Here is a 17,950-nt window from a genome sequence, read left to right as displayed (position 1 = left end):
GCAGCATGTAAAACGTCAAACATGATTTTGAACAGGTGTATTTAATGCTGAAAATTAATGCTCAACATAGTTGAATGAATTAATGAATTCATTAATAGTTCACTAATAGGGTCACTAAATACAGGCTTTTTTCTGTAAATAAATAAATAATTCACTGTCAATCAAAGTGAGTTAAAGAAGTGTGGTTTTCAAAGCACAAGGAGACTCAAATCTCACAGGAGCTCCCCCCACTGATCTACAAGAACAATTTGCAACTCCCAAAGTAACACATTTTCCTTTGTACTGTTACTGTTTAAAAAATCCCCCCCCCCCCCCCCTCATTTCCTCTGAAACTACAGATGATGCTGTCCCATGAGATTGTCCCTTGGCACATCTGCGGCTTCATTATTAGCATAATAAGCCATTTCCCCTCCATCCTCACCAAGTCAAATGAGAAGAAGAAAACTATGGCAGTGGCACACAGCTTGATTGTGTGAGCATGTAAAGACATGTATCTCCAGGTTATGGCAAATTGTCATTTTCTTCATTCCTTCATATTTCAAGACAAAAATTGAAGTGAAATGTCTTTTTTATTGCATCCTAAAAATGGTTTCTATGCTCTCAAATACGTCGGAGCATGGAAGCAGGCATGGGGTGGAGGAAACTGGGAAGAAAAAGCAAGCAATAATGGAAGCGATATGGATGGATTTGCAAGTTAAGCATATGGCCAGACTTACAGCTTGAAAACTCCAGGGGACACGAATGTTCATCCATTGGAAAGTTATTCAGTTTAAGCTGGCACTCTGCATCAATGGTCAACCTACAGACAGAAATTTTCTTAATTAAATTTCTCTATATAAGCCGTTTTAGTAGCATACCCATAACAACATTTATAATCTGCAGCACTAGAATACAGTGATATACATAATAACACGAATGACAAAACATGCAGCTGAGAGTTGGCATCAAATGCAATTAATGGCTGGCGTGCTTCATAATTGTTATAACTGGATAAATGCTTTCCGGAAGAATGTAATCAGACAAGATTTGCAGAATGAATCAATCAAAGAAGTCAGGGTGAACGTTAAACTGTGATCAATTGTTGTGTTTTTATTACAAAAGCTACCCAGATAGCAAGGTGATATTGAAACAATGTTGGTGTTTCCTCCAAACCACCATTTTGTTCGAGATTGACATTTCAACGTATAAAGCATGTTTGATCCGCATTGAAATTTTGATGACAGCCAAGTGATGCAAGTGATATGGAACTCGCACTGATTTGTAGCTTATGGCCACAATATCATGCGAGTATGTATCTCAAGAGGCCGTTCCCCAATCAAAAAGCCATTTCAAATTTTCTATGAACTAGCTAGGTTTAGTGGTGGGGTTAGGGATGAGGCTTCATGATTTTAGAAAGTCGGTAAAACAGTTAAAAATCCCCATCATGGTTGAAATGCCCACAGATTGTGAAATGCCCATTTTGTTCAGGCAAGTTTTTGTCAGTTTTCCCACTTTTCAAAAATGGACGGTGCAAGGACATCTTTCTACATTCTTTAAAAAGAAGATAACAGAAGGATTGTTGACAGTCTTTCAGGGAATTCACTTGAAAGACACCAAATTAGAAGTAAATTGATTCAATAAGGGATGTTGTCAAGTTATTGAAAATGAATGCAACCACCAAGGTGGTAATGCACACATGCATATGTTAGGCCAGTGGTTCTCAAACTTGTCCTGGGGGGTATTCCAGAAAGCAGGTTATGTGACATACCTGGGTATGTTTAAGAGTAAGTTAGCAGATAACCTCAACTTTCGGTTCCAAAAATGGAGGTAACTTTCAGGGTAAGTAAGTAGCCATAGCAACCCACTCTCTGAACATAACCTGCTCTGGAGCAGCTCATGATCCAGGGTTAGTTTGCTTAAGAGGTATTCATTTGTGTGTAATATAATTAATATAGTTAAATTAATATAACTAAATGTGTTATATAGTTACGGTTATAATATACAATATTATATATTAATTCTAAAGCACTATTATAATGCTGTGTTCACACCGAACGCGAATAAAGCGTCTGGCGCAAGTGATTTCCATGTTAAGTCAATGGAAAGGCGCGTTAACGCGCATCTGGAGGTCCTGCAGTGCGATAGACGCGTTACGCGTGGCGCGATTCCGCGTCATTGGCACGCCCAGTTTGAGTGAATGACGCAAATCGGACGTGAATTGAGCGTCTTGCGCGATACGCGCGTTATGCGCGAGTGGTGCTTTTTGTACATTCACGCGTTTGAAGCTAATTCTCGTCTGACGCCCGAGTTGAAAAATCAGAACTTTGGCGTCAATTTGCGCCGCGTTAACAATCAGGAGCCTGCTCGCTGCGGTCACATGGTAAAGTGATGAGAAACCCTGCATAATTTAAAAATACTACTATTGTGTCACAAAATGTAGTTTTAAGACTAATAAATTTCAGGTGAGAATGTAGTTGTTTAAAGCTCAAATCTGTGGTTTATTTATAAAGAGAGCGCCTATTTTAAAAAAAATTATAATCTTGTGTTTGTGGAGTTGTGAGATCCAGGCAATCACCGGGCGCTCAGCGCTCATTAACCCCGGCGAGAGCAGCTTTTCCTCGGCCAGTCCTTCTGACGTTTGCCGCTGGCTCTGATGTCCTGTAGTGGTTCGTCTTGTGTGGATATAACAGGCGATATTTGGTGTCATGAATCTATAATTTGTTGTCTGCCAAATCGTTTTGACTGAGGGCAAAGAGAAGTTTCATAACTTTATTTTTAAGGATATTTAAATATACATGCAGTGAAGATAATGTAGGAGTTGCCTGGACCCCATTTGTGTGACTATTAATGCTAATATATATTTTTAATGAAAAGAGGCTGAGTGGTGTTTTATGACATATTTCTCCTGGAACGCCTTGAACGCGCGTCTTTTTTGCTTCAAAGACTCCAATTCGCTGTAGATGGGCGAATGGATTCAAAATGTAGAAGCAGTAGACGCTAGAACTAGAAGCAGTAGACGCGATTTTGGCGCTCTATTCGCGTTTGGTGTGAACGCCGCATAACAAGGTAATGTTTAAACGTTAATTCAATTCAAATATATTTCTTCTTTATTTTATTGTCATCTCACACATGGATCTGCATTCAATTAATTAGCATCAAACAAACAATATAATCCTTGTTCTCAGTGAATAAAGATTACTTATTAAACAAAGAGATTGAAAAATGATAGTATACATCGCCACCTTATTTGGTGGTTGTGCAAAGTAGGTTATGTAACTCGCCATTAAACAAAAGAAGAAGTGGAAGTAGAATGGCGAGCTTTTTCTTAGCATCCGTTTCCATGGTGAATCATCGATTCGTTGCTCTGTTGAGGATGTCTTGCCTGTTCACGGTTAACATACTCTGAGTTGTCCGAACTTACTCACAGACTCGTTTTTGGAACCAGCATACCTCGATTAAGACAGGTTTGGGTTAATCAACCGAGAGTTCAAGGTATTTATGGCGGTAGGTTAACCTTGCTTTCTGGAATACCCCCTGGGGAACCACCACCGCTTCTTTTTTTGTATGTCTCCCTCATCAGACACACCCAATTGGCTCTACTAATGAGTTTATAATTTGAATCAGGTGTGTTAGATGAGGAAAACATGCAAAATGTGCAGTGGTGAGGGGTCCCAAGGACAGGTTTGAGAACCACTGTGTTAGGTAAATGTTCATGTGTTGATTTCCAAAATAGTCAGGGTTTTAGTCTGTGAAGCAAGGGCAGATTAAGGTCAGGACAGGCCCCTAGGCTCCGTAATTTCATGACTAGCCACACTCACACCCAATACAAACACATGTGCATGACTCATATGTTATATCACTAATAAACATCATAAATATTAGTGATAATGGCTATTCAGATGAGGTGATCCAATCTTTCCTGGCCCATTGTCAGGGGCAAATTCAGGATCACCTCTAACAGAAACAAATACTAGCTATATAAGGGGATTATTTATGGTACTAAATATTTACCTCTAAATTATGCCCCATTTATTATCTGTAATACCATGGTGAAAGCACTAGATGGCTGTATAGCCCTATATATTGTATTCCCAACAATGGTGGACAAAGTACACAAATCAAGTACTTGAGTAAAAGTACAGATACCCTAATAAATTACTACTAGTAAGAGTATTAAGAACTCCTTTTCAGTTTTACTGGAGTAAAGGAACAAAAGTAGTACTTGATTTTGAATAAAGAGTAAAAATTAAAAAAGTAAAAAAAGTAAAGAAAGGGTAAAAAGTACTGATTGACAAATGTTTATTTATTTTGCACTTTTATATACTCCATCTTACTGCTCAAAATATGTGTGGGGGAGGGGGTATAATGTACTAGACATATAGAGTTGAAAATAATCATCATATGACATCATTGCAAATTATTATGAATTTTCAAGTAGCCAGCATTAGTCATTAAGGAAGATTATGCAGACACTGTATTTTATTACCAAAACATGTTATACACGGATAATACTACTACTGGTCATTTCTGATTTTCAGTGAAAATAAAATAAATGTGCAAATAAGTAAAATAATGCTAACCATGATGATAATAAATACACATGATTATGGAAAATACCAGAGACCATAAGAAAAATCATTATGATGTATATGATAGTGTATTTATTCAGGTTTCGTCTGTCTCTTCCCTGTGCCTTTGTTGATATCGGACTAATGCATCCACATGTCATGAATTACATATACTCCGATTTAGGGCTGTGCTCAGAATATCGATACAACGATACATCGTCATGAACGCCCGACGATGCGCGTATCGATACTGTGCGCTTTTGAATGTAATAAACGCGAAGCGAGCAGCAGTGCAAGACATTCAAAATGGAGAAGAGGTTTTCAGTTATGAATGAATGAATGAACGGAACATTGCCGCCTCACATCCATTAAATAGCAATACTCTTTGTGCTTTGTTGCTATTGATATAAAACAAAGTCTCGGATTTCGAATTACGTCCATTTTATTACGAAATACATAAATATCGTTTTGGCGCTGTGGCGTGAGATCGCTTTGGCGCAGCTCAGCAGTAGAGAAGCGGCAGACAGATGTTCTCTTCCGCATTAATACTTAATACCAGTTACAGCGCGAAATAAACATGAATGAACACCTGAACGTGTGTTAAACGATACTTACCGAAATTCGTATCATGTCACATGGAATCACTCGATCAGTGTTTCAAACGCGGAAAGCCGTCAGTAAAACACATGTCATGTAACGTCACATTTAAGTTACCTCAGAAAAAAACATATTCAGTGACCATAAACGCATTAGTCAGCTAGAAAAATTTACTCTAGAGAGGGGCATTTTGCTAAAAATATGCACCATATTCCATATTCATTATAATTTGTAATGTTCTTTAATATTTAATGCATGTTTGAATTCACCTGGTTAATTCTAAGTTTTTATGACAGCCACCATTTAAATGTTTATGTTTCAAAAAATATGTCTATGATTATTTGATTATGTAATTTGTAAAGTTAATATTATAACTTTATTATTATAAAAAAAACATGTAATTTAAGTGTTTGTACAAATCAGTTCATTTTAACCCTTTAATATTATAGCACAACTGTTTACAGCATAAGTTAAGAGATTTGTTTTCCCAAATTTGTTTTAGATTTTAGATTTATCGCGAGATTTGTTTTGCATTCCAAAATTTGCCATGTATTGTACCTGATATATATATCCAAAATAATCAAGAACCAAGCCTTTTTGTGACAATTTATTTTATTTCATTTAACTCATAGTTTTTTTTTTATGACAAAAACAAAATAGTTTATATATAGTATATAACCAGTATAACACTGGATATTCAATAAACAGATATTACTGTTACTAAACTCTGCTCAAAAGAAATTTAATTCCACATGAATCAATATCGTGATACGTATCGTATCGTGACTTCAGTATCGTGATGCGTATCGTATCGTGACATTGTTGGTGATACACAGCCCTACTCCGGTTACTCATATAACTCCTGTTTTCTGTCCATGAGCTCCCTCTGTTTGTCTGGCTGAAAGGATAGCAGTATAGTGAGATGGGAGAGATCGATCAAACTCCTCAGAAGGCATGATTTCATGGATAATTAGGAGAAATGCTCATTCCATCTAAAGAAATGTGACATATTAAACAAATGATATTTTTTTCAATATTTTTCTAATTATATTTTATCAATATTTTTTCATATGCAAATATGTCAGCCAATCACAGCAGTGGTCATTTACACTGAAGTCTCACAGCAGCCAATCACAGCAGTGGGTGTTTAAACTGAAGTCTCTCAACAGACACGCCCCTTCAGACAGAGCGTATAAATGGCTAAAATCAGGGATGGAAAAATGCCTTTTATTTCTAAATTGACAGTTTTTGATGTAACAATCACACTAACATTATAAATGCACCCCAGGAAACATTATAAAACAATAAAACAATGCAGATCATGACCCCTTTAAAAGCCTTGATGGGGTTGTTTTGTGCATTTCTGTGATCACAAATAAATGGAAGCAGTCGCGACTGAATAATATGTGTGCTTTCTTTTAATGTTTCTTTTAGATAATGATAAATACCAGTTGGATTCAGAAAGGTCGATGTGCACTCCTGACACAAATTAATAAATTACTGTCACTGTAACAATCTAGACTAGGGCTGTGCAATATGGATAAAATAATCATATTGCACATTTTTTTTTATGAATATTGTTTTTTGCTTTTTCAAATGTGCTACATTCTAAATGTATTCAGTGCATAACAAAACATCTCACAATGAAATAACACAGTATCAACAGCTTGATAAACAGAAATGTAATAAATTGCATCTTAAAAACAGACAACATAAAATAATTTAAAGGTTAACTAACCTAAACTCCAGTTATAAAAATATATAAAAAGTAACATGTATGTATGTATTGTACAGTTATTCATGTTAATTCATGGTGCATTAACTGTTAACAGTGACAACATTTGATTTTAATAATATACAGTATTAGTAAATGCTAAAATTACTTAAACAGTATTTATTAATGTTAGTTCATGTTATTGTTACAGAGGCTACTATTGATATGCAGGCACCATATCTTTTGCATAGATGATAGGTGATTGCGTCAGTAATGTCTTTGTGCCGTTTTGACACTTGTAAATGTTTGAAGAATGGATACATGTTCAGTCGGTTCAGCCTCGCTTTGATGTGTTTCGATTGACTTTGTCAACATGCATTGATCATACAGTTTTCATGGCGCTGTTTTAAGTGTTGGAACAGGTTTTCCCCGGTTTCGTTTCAATAGTCATTTCACAGGACTTGCAAATTACCTTGCTCTGTGACACATCCTCTCTCCTGAATCCAATACTTCCAAACGACTGATGTTGAATTTCGCTTTGGCACCAAATAATTTTTATTCTGACCTGCATCCAGGGCCGGATTAACATAAGGGCTAGGTGGGGCTAAAGCCCCAGGGCCCGAGCACAGAGGGGGCGTGTGATTGGCTGAGAAAATGATTGACAGTCTATGGGGAGCACCTAAACCTTTCCTGGTGGGCCGCTCGCCAAACCCCACCATGCCCCCACATATTAAGCGCTGTTATTTAGGCTACTGGAGTGCTGCGAGTGCATGGGAAAATCAAAAGGCAAGAAGTGTTGAGGTAAACTATAGGCTACCTAATGTTACACGATGGCCGTAGCCAGCTATGAGGTCTCCGAGGTCCTGACCTCTGTATTTTTCCGAGGTGTACATTATAAATGTTGTGAAATAATTGACTAATAGAGGAATAACACTACTTTAGTGCTGCAAGTATATCTTCTCATCTGAGCTGCCCTGCCTGCGGCCTATCACTGACTCACCGCTCGTCAATGTCAAAATTTATGAGATGACCAATCAAATTAAAGTAGGCGGGCTTTATGTACACAGAAGTTGCTGCGCAAATCATGCAACGCTTCAGTAAACGGTGCGAGATATAAAGTAGCTAAACTAAACATTTCATATTTGACAGCTGTTTTAGGACAGAAATGTTAAACAATGAAAATACTATCAGCCAGAGCTCAGCTTTAGGGGGGAAGAGATAGGGCAAGAGGAGGAGGAGACTGAGAGAAAAAGAAAGAGTGATGGAAATGAGGAGAGTGACAGAAATGAGATAGTGATATGACAGATAATCTACTGCCCACATGGTTTTGAAAGCTATTTATTATTATTTTTTAGCCTTTAAACATCTTAAAATGCACATATATACATCTAAATTTTCTTGAGGGACCATGCCCCCCAAACCCCCCAAAATACCTCAAATTTGGGAGCTCACAGGTCTTAAAACTCCTTAACAAAACTTGTTTTGTTTGACCTCATATCTGAAGTTAATGCATTTATGCCATTAAAGGGATAGTTCACTCAAAAATGAAAATTAGCCCATAATTTACTCACCCCCAAGTCATCCTAGGTGTATATGACATTCTTCTTTCAGACGAATAAAATCGGGGTTATGTTACAAAAGTCCAGGCTAATCCAAGCATTAAAATTGCAGTAATAGTTGCTCTGTTTTTGAAGTCCATAAAAAGTGCATCTGCCCATCAAATAACTGCTCCACGTGGCTCTGGGGTGTTAATAAAGGCCTTCTGAAGCGAATTGACGCGTTTGTGTAAGACAAATATCAATATTTAAAACTTTATCAAGTAAACTTTCGGCTGACCGCCTTCTGTGGAAAAGTGTTGAATGTTGAAAGTGAAACTTCAGATGCATACGTGACGCCATGACTAGCGGACCTGGTCGCGTTAGTCTTTCGATCGGCAGGGGAACTTTCACCAACAGGAACGAAAAGTTTCGGCCGAAAATTTAAAACCGTCGGCCGAAAGTTTACTTGATAAAGTTTTAAATATGGATATTTTTCTTATACAATGAATCCAATTCTAATTCTTGAATTAGCCTGGACCTTTGTAATATAACTCATGTCATTTACATGAGTGTAATATACACCTAGGATGACTTGAGGGTAAATTATGGGCTAATTTTCATTTTTGGGTGAACTATCCCTTTAATGTGTTGCCTGGAATATTTATTTATAGGCCTACTTAATATTAAAGTTGAATATTCAGACAGTATATAGCACTCATTTTATCTCTGAGCTTTGAAGATTTAGTAAAAATAAAAAATGAATTATTTCTATGGTAGACAACTTTGTGGCACAAAGATCGGCTACTTTGGGGGCCCTTGGGTTTGTTATAGCCCCAGGGCCCAACGTGTTCTTTATCTGGGCCTGCCTGCATCCATATTTTATGTTCTTTCCTCCTGTTCGCCTATTCTGTTCTCCCGCTCAGCTTCGTCGTAATTTGCGCGGTTCGCTAAATGAGCTCTGATTGGTTAACATCTTAAACATCCGCACAAGAACGTTTCAGTATTCTGAATTAAAATATAAATAAAATCGCAGCCTTATGCGGATTAGAAATCGCATGTGCTCAAATCGTTTGCGGTCTAATCTAGACGCTTATGACTTAAAAAAAACTACCATCCAATATCAAAACTTTCCATCCTATCTAAGATATTAGAAAAAACTGTTGAGTCAATTAACAACTTTTTAACCAAGAATAATATCTTAGATACATTTCAATCTGGTTTTAGGTGTGGATATAGTGAGTCAGCACTCTTGCTGGTTGTGAATGATCTTTTGCTCATAAGCCATCCAGGGAATCACACAGTCCTAATTCTTCTGGATCTCTCTGCAACGTTTGATACCATTGATCATTTGATTCTTTCGAACTGGTTAAAGCAGTTTGTCGGAATTCAAGGAAAGGTTCTTACATGGTTTGCATCTAATCTAGAGCAAAGGTCTTTACAGTGAAGGTTGGTAATTGTTTTTCTTCTCCAGCCCCTATCACCAATGGGGTCCCACAAGGGTCCATTTTGGGTCTTGTCTTGTTGTCATTATATATACTACCCTTGGGAATGTTTTTTTATATATATATATATATATATATATATATATATATATATATATATATATATATATATATATATATATATATATATATATATATATATATATATATATATATATATATATATATATATATATATATATATATATGGTATTTCTTACCATCTATATGTGGATGACACACATATCTACAGTATTTGCTTTTAAGACCTAATTGTTTCCTGTGCAACACTCCATAGTTGTCTGGATAAAGTGAAAGATTGGATGGCTGATCTTGATCAGTTGAATGAACGTAAAACAGAAATTATGTTTTTTTTGGTCGTTCAGTTTTTAATAAGGCTGAAAGTGACATCATAGACCCTTGGGCTTGCTACCAACAGGGCACAGTAAAAAAACGTGGGAGTCATTTTCAATTTCTCGCTGAAGTTTGATAAACTAATAAAAAATGTAGTTTGGAATTGTTTCTTTTACCTGAGGCCAATATTCACATTAAAATGATTTCTTTCAACTGATGATTTTAAAAAAGTCATCCATGCTTTTAACTTATTTCCGTTTAGAATAGTGTAATGTTATTTATTCTGGGACCTGCCAGACTCATGTTGCACATCTCCAGCTAGTGCAAAATGCCTCTGCTAGAATGCTTATGAAGGCTAAAAAGACTGATCGTGTTACCCCACTTTTATACTCATTAGGCTGGCTACCACTGCATCACAGGATCCAATACAAGGTTTTGACATATGTTTTTAAGGCGTTGCATAGAATGGCGGCATAATGTTTGGTTGAGATTTTTAAGCCATATAATTCAAATTTATTTTTATATCATTGCTTTATTCACTTGTAATGCACTTTGGAGTTACTGTGTAGCCTGAAAAGTGCTCTATAAATAAATAAATACAATACAATGATCAGCATTTTATTTAACATTGGTGTCAAAAGAGGTGGCAGGAACTGAGTAAAAACTAAACTCCAAACAAACTCAGACACAGACCCCTTACACCCATTTTGCCTTACTATATATCTATTTTGTCTCTCTTACCTCTACCCTCTTATCTCTATCTACTAGGGATGCCACAATTCTCAATATAATATTGAACCGTTTGGTACGGCCTTCACGGTTCAATACGCGCCTGTGAATTGCGTTTTTTTCGGTTTTGCATTTATTTAATTATTTTTCTACCAATTCTATAATTTGCCTCCATCCCAATATACTGAACAACGCGACATACATTCACATCACACGTTAGTGGTAGAGTTATACTCACGGAACACTATAGTTATTCACAATCACGAAAGTTCATTATTTGCAAGTGTTTTAAAGCCTTACCGGCGTGTGCAGGGTTTTAAAGGTCCCACGGCATGGCATTTTTCTATTATTTTATAATGTTTCCTGAGGTGTACTTATATTGTTAGTATGATTTTTACATCATAAAATGTCATAATTTAGAAATAAAAGGCTTTTTTTTCTATACTGCTGTTTGCCCTGTGGCTGACTGCCTTGTTTCAGGAGGCGTGTCTGCTGTGAGACTTCAGTAAAAACGCCCACTGTTGTGATTGGCTGACATCACGCATTTGAAATGAGCGGAGGGGGCGTGGTTTAACGAGGTCTACGAGGCACGAGCTGCTGCCAGAGAGACGGAGGGTCCGGAGTTCACTTCACATCAGTTCTGTCAGTCTCAGTTCAGTGAACTGTTGTAGTTACCGCATATACTTCAGGTTATTAGTCTATTTCTAGTCGGAGGGACTGTCACTCATGTCAGAAAGTTAGTAACTTTAGTAAATTATGGATCAGCGCTGACTGGAGACGCGAACCGTTTAGAACGATTCAGTCCGATTTGGTGAACTGATTCGGTTCACTAAAAAGAACCGGTTCAAAAGAAAGATCGTTCGCGAACCGGACATCACTAATGTACCAGAGACTGAGCTCAGCGATCGCTAACAAAGTTATTTATAGTAACTAACGTTACTGAGTTATGAGAGCGCTGTCAGTCAGCGCGAGTTTATTGTGTTTGTTTCTGAGAGTTCTGAATAAACACGAGTCCCAGTCACGCCGAGTCCGTCTTCATCATTATTACCAACTTTGTAACACATGCAAAGTACCATTACAGCGAGATGAACGAGTTACGAGTAAGTGTTGATAATAGCATTATTTTAGATATGTTCCTATCATATGAAAAGCGTCAGTGACGCGCATTGAGTAACGTTACACAGCGCAAACAAAGACACAACAGCAGTAATCGAATGTAATCCAGTTTATTTTGGGGAAAGCTGCCTAGCCCGGATATGCTCACACTTACCCCCCTTCTGCTTAATCTCGCGCCGCGTAAGGCGCCTCCCGCTGTGGGCCAGATGCAATACTGGGGGTCGGGGATGTTGAAGGCCAACCGGTCAGTGCAGCCCGAGCTTCGGCGTGTGTGAGGTTTATCTCTAAAGATGTGACTCTGCCGATGTTGAGCAGAAACTCACGACTGTATGCACATTTTAGAACAGAGAGACGCGACGAGGACGTACAAAAACACTGACTCACAAGATAGAAAACACGAAAACACCGTTCTGTCGGGAGAGAGAGAAGCCGCAGTGTGTGCACGAATAATAAATAATTAGCTACACATCAGAAATCACTGATCACAGATCAGAAGGAACTGAAAAAACACTTATGTTTTCATTTGTACATCCAAACACTGAGAAACTGCCAGCATTCACTCGTTCACAAGCAATGATCTGTATTCTCTCAAGCGTTTGCATGGGCGTGCCAGATTCTCTGGGCGGAGGAAAGGGAGGTAACCGTTCCTGCTTGGACATCAAACCAGGAGACTTCAGGATTGGCTAGTCTGGGCTGTCATTTTCTCAAAGGCAGAGAAAGACAGCCAGAACTCGGGTTTACACCGATCAACATTTCTATCCTCTTGGGGACAATATTCAGGCTAGGGGAACTCATATTAATGTTGAAAAACCTCATAAAATGAAAATCTCATGCCATGGGACCTTTAACATGCGCTTTTCCGAGCGTGCGCACTAAACGCTTGTCAAACACGTGATTACTGGACTAAGTAGTCATCTTTCTGTGCAAATACTGTCAAATACACACAAGGTTAACATAAAAACAGTCGGTTATGCCTAAAGTGAAAGTAAAATTGGCGCGTGTCTGTATATTAGATGCACGCAGGTCTTGAAAGCAGATCTTGAAAGCAAATTGAAAGCAGCGCAGCCTAGTGAACACGCTGTCCTTAAAGGGACAGTTCACCTCGAAAATTGTCATAATTTACTCACTCTAATATTGTTCCAAACCTGTATTCATTTCTTGATGACAGAATTTTCATTTTTGAGTGAACTATCCCTTTAATATTAATACAACAACAAAAGACAAAGAGAAAATCACTCACTGCTCTTGACTGAAAAACTTAAATACATAGCTTTAATAAGAATCAGTGTATATCTTATAGTGAATCTATGTAGTGTTTTATTTTTACATTTATTCATTCAATTTCATACTTAAATGCTGCTGTACAGCTCTGAGTTGCCAGTATAAATCTTTATATACATTTATTTTATATTATACAATACACTAGGAATGTGTACAAGGGCTTTTTTTTAAGTAAAGTTTTAAGTTTAAGTAAGGTTTTTCAATTCTTTTAAGTAAAATAAAGAAAGAGTATTGCAATAAAAAAAATAGTCTTTTTTCTCCTTAACCTCTTGCTGTTCCTGTCGCCTAAGAATAGAATAGCAAAAAACTGATGTGACAAGCCATCAGAACCGAACCGAACCGAAAACCGTGGTTAAAAACCGAGGTATGTATTGAACCGTGGACAAACTGTATTGTTGCATCCCTACTTTCTACATTATTTTACTGAATATTGGGTAATGATCACTACCAACTGAGTCTTCCATATCTCCTATTCATATCTCACTACTCAGTTGGTAGTGATCATTATTAATCCACAGTGGGGAAACTAGACATCACGGAGTATGTCTGGGTCCTTAAGGAGATGTGTTTGATCGGTCCAGTCGCTAATGTATGATACGGAACAGAGAAAAACAGTGCGGTGAGTGCCCTAAATACAGATGGTAGAAGAAAATCTCCCAAGATCGTTTCTTTTGGATGTAAACACTTCGAAATGTACCATATTTATAAACTGAGATTTGCTGTATGCATAATAATTGGCAAGGGATATCAGACACGACCATCACAACCACGAACTTAATTCACCACTTCGAAAAAAGGAAAGCCATGTAAGCTAACCTGCTTGTTATAGTTAATTTGACTAAATCTGTAAAGCAATTTCTCTTAAAGCAGGGTAAGACATTGTTTCAGGGGGTTGAGGTAAAATGCCACCACACCAAAATGGTGGCAAAAAATATCCTTAGTAGGAGTTATTTGTTTATATTTATAATAACTGATATTAAGCAATATTTCTAGAATATTAGCGCAATTGCAGATGTGATATTGATTTTCAGTAAACGAAAAGTTAATACTAGGTGACATTTTAGACATAATATTGCCAATATTCTCTGTTTTTGCTCCAATATTTCTCCAATGAAAACAGTTCGAAACACACCACAGCAAAATTTTTATGAGTCATACCTTAACAAGGTTGAAAATTAAATCCAATTTATTTAATTTAAGGGGTCAAATATTGACCCTTAATGGGAAAGTTAATTTCTCTCACTTCCCTGTAGGTGATATTCCATTAAAAAAAAAGACAATTATATGAAAAATGTTGAAAAAATGTATTGTAAAAAAATATATACAAGCAAAATTTTACCAGTATTTGTTATTTTACTGCTGTGATGAGATCCTGCCTTCTATCATCCTTGCTGCAACCATAGTGTGACAGAAGATCGGACCGTTTACACATGGATCTAGCGGCAGTACAAATCTTCCTCCCACAGGGGATCGCGCCCTCGAGGAGCACATACATGACTTCTTGGATCTCTACCATCTAGTCCATTATGATGACGACAATATGTGTGTTTTTCTATGCCTGTGACGGTCCTCGAGGGATGCTAATGGAGTTTGTGCTTCTACATAATGGATCCCCCATTACCATCTGCAAGAGAGAGGATGAGTCCATCGCACCAGTTACTGCAGTCCACATAGCACACACTGCAACTATATCCACTTCCCCAACAGACGTCAAGCCACCACAGACAAGGAGCTCCTATTCATCCCAGAGACCAACAGAATGTCTGACCAGGTACGTGAGCCGGCAAATTTGTTTGTCTCCGTGGGAGTGCTTTTGGAATTCTAGGGGATGAAGTGGAACCCCGTCCCTACTGCCAAGGTGGATGTAAGAGCGCTGAACTCTCTTTCCATGATAATTATGGAGAAGGAAAATATTAGCACAATGCCTGTTTCATCACCCAGCAACATGTCACTGATGTTGTTGATGTTCCCGCCCTGCCTCCCACTCCCTCTGCCTGATCCATCCGGAGAGTTCATTCCTGGATTAACTGCATGTCCTATGTCGGCCAAGTAGGCCATTCCAGAATTATCCAACTTTTCTGCGAAGGCCAAGGAGGCTGTTTTTAGATTCTCTGTTTGTCCAGTAGTGGCCAGGGTGGCCATTTTGTAATCCTCTGCCCACATTGTACAGTTCTTTGGCCCTGTCTTTACGATCTCCAATCAGTCATGTTGTCTCCTGCTATGCCTCCTGAAACTGAGCATCATGGATCTGCCGTGGGTTTCTACTTCACCAGTTCAGCCCTGGATTATCGACCCTCTATCTCCACCTAGTACCTGCAATATCGTCACTCTACCTTAGCCTGTCAACCTGTCCGCTCCGCTTTGAATTCTCTTTCCCTTTGCTCCACCTGGGACCATCATCCCTCCGACTCTGCCTTGGTTATAGACTTACGGGATTCGTCATTGACTCATCTCTCCAACTCTTTGGCTCTTTTGGGCTCATCTTTCCCTCCGAATTCATCTCAGTCCTCGGGCGCACCAGCTCCTTCTCAGTCCTCCAATACTCTGGCTTCACCTCTGCCACCCTTTCATGTGAGCTCTCAAAGGGGCTGACTGTGTGCACTGCAATCATGCCAGATTGCTCAGGCCTCTGAGTTCAGACCCCCCAGGGGAAGTGTTCCACACCAGCCTTAAGTGTGCCCGCTTCTCCACGGTGTCCTCAGGAATCATTCTGCTACTCCAGCCACTCTTTGTGTTTAGGAGTGCAGCGGTTTCCAGCAAGTCCATGCTCAGTGTCCCTCCGGACCCGTTGCAACACTGAGAGGCTCATCCCTTCCAAGGAGGGTTATAGAGCAGTATGTTCAGTTGTTCCCTGCCAGTTATCTGTTTCAAGGCATCGGACTCAGTACTCAGAATGCACCAGAGATCAGTTTCAAGAGACTGATTTCCTTGGTAAATTTTTTGGCAGCATGGACGCTTCTGCCAAACATGTATCGTTGGGTCATGCATATTATAGAGAAAAGGTACAGAATTCAGTTCTCCCAGAGGGCAGTTTACATTCCTTGATACCTGAATCAGGGAGCAGACATCCTGTCAAGAAATAATTTGGTAAGAATTCGGCCAGGTGGAAGTGGTCTTGTTCCAATCTGAGACTGGCCCGAGTGTGGTTCAAGTAGGGCTGAGCAATTTTATCGATTCTGCGATATAAATCGATGTTTTTTCTCCCAAGAAAGTATCGATTTATAAGCCGCGAGTATCGATACATAAGTCCCATTCAAAACCCCGTGTTTACCTCCATTTGCGTTGCAGGAAGAGCGATTTGGTCAGCCAGCCGCTAGTATCGCTGTAGAGCAATTTACTACTAACTTTACATAGACGCCGACGTCTATCTCTTCTTGTTTACGGAGTCAGAGCGAGGAGATTAAAGAAAATGGCGGCGAATATAAATCCAGCACCTTCATGCTTAAAAGCAGATGTGTGGGAGCACTTTGGGTTTAAAAAGAAGAAGGAAAGCGACGACTTAGACTCAGGGGTCAACAACATGAGTCGCCCGCAAGGACCACACGAGTTGCCCGCGGGTCTGTTCTAAAAATAGCTCACCATAGCAGCTGCGTTCAGTTGCTTCCGTAGGGCTCCAGACTGAAGCTGAATATATACTAGTGTCTGTAAATAATAAACTGCAAAATACTATTTAAATATTACTCCTGCATGTTCTGTGTCTGTGTGGATGAAGGGCGCCACGCGCGCACTCGCTCTTGTAGTCTCTGCCGTCCGTTTGTAGTCTGCCGACACGAACGCATAAACCGGCACTTCATGAGAATTTACCGTTTCATTTGAGAAAACTGGGTGCGTCTCAGTCAGCTCCTGGTTCAGGGCACTGATCAGGACACAAGTCAATGGGCTGATCCCTGATCTGAGCCCTGACTGAACTAGGGAGCTGAACGAGACGCAACCCACTGTCATATAATCATGAACACAGACACTGGTATTCACGGCAACCCGTCAAAATAAAAGTTCGGTTTAATGTGAAGAGATTGACTACAGATTGTAGCCTACAGTAAATTTAGCTACGTCTCTATGTAATAATAATACGTCTCTTCTAATAATAATAATTATGAAATAAATAATAATAATTATGTAATTATTAATGGTTGCTTATTTTTCACTTGATCTTTCATTTATAAACAATGTTTACTTTTAAAAGGTATACAGCCTTTACATGTTTATGTATTATTTACTTAGGATTATCATCATATATAATAAAACATTAAAAAAAAATAGTGGTATTGTACCGACTACTGGAACTACTACTATACTCTTTCAGGTGTAAAACAGTTTGGATAGTTGTTAATATGAGAATTATGATGAATTATTTAAGAGTTTTAAGTATTATATAACATGAGTAGCTCTCTGTGACTATCATTTTTAAGAAGTAGCTCTCAAATGACTTAGACAAAGCATCGCGGTTGGTTTGCAAGCTGTGTGACACAAACGTGAAATACTACCAAGTGTCAGTGTCAAGCTAAAAAAGCTGTCAAAGAAACTGTTCAGAACAGGCCACTTGCTGCAATTTTTAAAACTCCATTGTTAATTGCAATACTGCACTTTATTACT

The 17,950-nt window shown here is 38.5% G+C and overlaps 1 protein-coding gene across 3 annotated transcripts in view; it reads right to left on the bottom strand.

Moving 5' to 3' along the window:
• gabrg2 (gamma-aminobutyric acid type A receptor subunit gamma2) overlaps positions 1 to 17,950 on the bottom strand; it is a 153,008-nt gene that overhangs the window by 81,918 nt on the left and 53,140 nt on the right. For all 3 annotated transcript variants that reach the window (XM_079834426.1, XM_079834427.1, XM_079834425.1), the window contains exon 5: positions 717 to 799. In XM_079834426.1, the coding sequence (XP_079690552.1) occupies positions 717 to 799 (83 nt within the window). The remainder of the gene's footprint in view (positions 1 to 716; positions 800 to 17,950) is intronic.

Source organism: Gobio gobio (genome assembly GCF_949357685.1).
Source record: "Gobio gobio genome assembly, chromosome: 14".
Taxonomy (NCBI): Eukaryota; Metazoa; Chordata; class Actinopteri; order Cypriniformes; family Gobionidae; genus Gobio; species Gobio gobio.
The sequence above is the reverse complement of the archived record's forward strand: the minus strand, read 5'-3'. Positions and strand labels throughout refer to the sequence as shown.